This window comes from Bombus bifarius, unplaced genomic scaffold (assembly GCF_011952205.1).
Source record: "Bombus bifarius isolate JDL3187 unplaced genomic scaffold, Bbif_JDL3187 scf7180000009708_frag, whole genome shotgun sequence".
NCBI classification, from domain to species: domain Eukaryota; kingdom Metazoa; phylum Arthropoda; class Insecta; order Hymenoptera; family Apidae; genus Bombus; species Bombus bifarius.
In genome coordinates this window covers 2,474-4,372 of record NW_022885287.1, presented here as the reverse complement: position 1 = coordinate 4,372, position 1,899 = coordinate 2,474, and the positions used below count along the sequence as shown (strand labels likewise).

General features: G+C 37.5%; 1 protein-coding gene across 1 annotated transcript; it reads right to left on the bottom strand.

The window, feature by feature from the left end:
- Positions 1–459: 459 nt before the first annotated feature.
- LOC117215539 lies at positions 460–1,409 on the bottom strand. Its single transcript, XM_033461889.1, has one exon. It carries the CDS (start codon positions 1,047–1,049, stop codon positions 546–548), a length of 504 nt encoding a protein of 167 aa, XP_033317780.1. The 5' UTR covers positions 1,050–1,409; the 3' UTR covers positions 460–545.
- Positions 1,410–1,899: the final 490 nt, after the last annotated feature.

The following is a 1,899-nucleotide window of genomic DNA, read 5'->3' as shown; positions in this document are numbered from 1 at the left end:
TAAAAATGCAAGCAACGTGACGATTACTTTTAGAACACCACAAGCACCACGAAAACACAATCAAGATCAAACAAGATCAAGTTCAAAAGTGAAGTTACGTGAGCTTATTACTGCTAACGACCAAAAATTGAATTACGATCCCGAGCATCAACTCGCTGATCTTCAAGTAGAATGTTCCGTCAAAGACAGACGACACAAGAGCTCGAGAAGCACATAGAGGATGTCACGTCGATTCGGGGTAATTTCACGTTCCGCACGCAAGGTGAGAAATTCGTACTTAAATTTTGATTGTTATTAGAAAATTTATTGAACACTGACAGAGTAACGATACAGAATGGTCAAACAGCACAGAAAAGAATGTTCTTACAACGACTCGAGAGGTACTTTTTTATATCAAGGACCCGGCTCCTGTGGAGGGGCTATCGCTGGATGCCGGTCACATAGGGTTTCTATTACTGCTTAGCCATCATTTTGCTGGCCAAGGTATGTGAGACATAACCATCCTTTCGTTGCGTTCTCACGACCACCGTGACATTCCCCCCTCCTTAGCTTCGCTTTGTTCCGCTAAAGCGTAAGGCTCTGGTAGGGCTTCTAAGTTGAATGATCCCCTCATCTTCGTCTTCGGTGATATTTTGGAAGGTGACCGTCCTTGGTACTGTTGATGTTTGATCGATCCTGTTTACGCGAGCGGTAGGGCAGAGTATTTTGATACGTACATTTTTAGGAAATGATCGGCGTAGACATTCGAAAAGTTTACATTTGTACATTACATATATTGTTCCTAGTCCTAGGGCTATGATTCCTAATATTTGTAGTGTGGATATGCCATATTCCTTCAATGAATTTATGCGTCGCTCAAATTGCAGGGTACTGATTTGTGTTTGTAATGTGTCGAGGTTGGCTTTATATTGGTTAAAATTGTGAGTTACTTTTGGAGCTGTTTCTAATATTTTCTCTAATATTGGAACATCTGTTTCTTCGAAGCTGTATATGCTATTCTTAAATTTGATTTCGTAAGAGATATTTTTATGTGATCCTCCTATTTTCATAATATTATGATCGTATGTGATTATGCACCCGGTTTTACTGCTAATTAAGCTTGGTTGTCTAATTTCTAGGATTTTATGTGTCTTACATAACACGTCGATTTGTACATTTTTCGCAGGAATAATAATATAATGGTTTTCCGTCTGCAAAGGTACGAACGTCAATTCTTCCAGCTTGAAGACAGCAGTCGGGCAAGTTTTGACCGTCTGTCGATTAGTAATTAATTCTGATCTGCATTCAGGTGAATTGATTCTATTGTGACTCGGTTGAGTTCTTTTACAAATGTGGATGATTGCCGTTCGTTTACAATATTTGTTTAAGTAGTGACTATCGACAAAGGTGTATTGTTCTGAGTCGGTTAGTATCAAATCAGTTTCTATTACAGGCGCAATGAATACAGAGTTTTGTTTGGAAGGTATCGGTTAAATTTTAGTTATTTTCCATTCATTGTTTTCCAAAAGCGGCACAGTTATTGTATATATAAGTTTGTTATCTCTTATCCATACCTTTAGTTTGCTTAGATCTAGAATTAGTTGAAAGTTTTGAACTGAAGGTTCGATATGGTTAGTCATAAAGTTTTGTCTCGTTATTTGGTCAAGTGTTTTTAAGAATTGTTCGGGTTCTATAACTTGTGGGTTTATGATTCCTTGTTTCCCTAACATAACAGTGTTAAAAATTTCGTCGATGTTTATATGGAGTTCTGATATGGTAGATTCGGTTTGAATTAATAGGGAGACTAATATTTCGTTTTTTTCATTGTGGTTTTCAATCTTGTGTATATCGTTGGCTAAGTTTTCAAGTTGATTTGTTTTGGTATTGTCTAGCACGCGTTTGATGAGTGCGGTTTGGTTA

Bases quoted from the DNA above. Each gene is read 5' to 3' on its own strand.
- LOC117215539 (XM_033461889.1), bottom strand. From the start codon at position 1,049: ATGAAAATAGGAGGATCACATAAAAATATCTCTTACGAAATCAAATTT.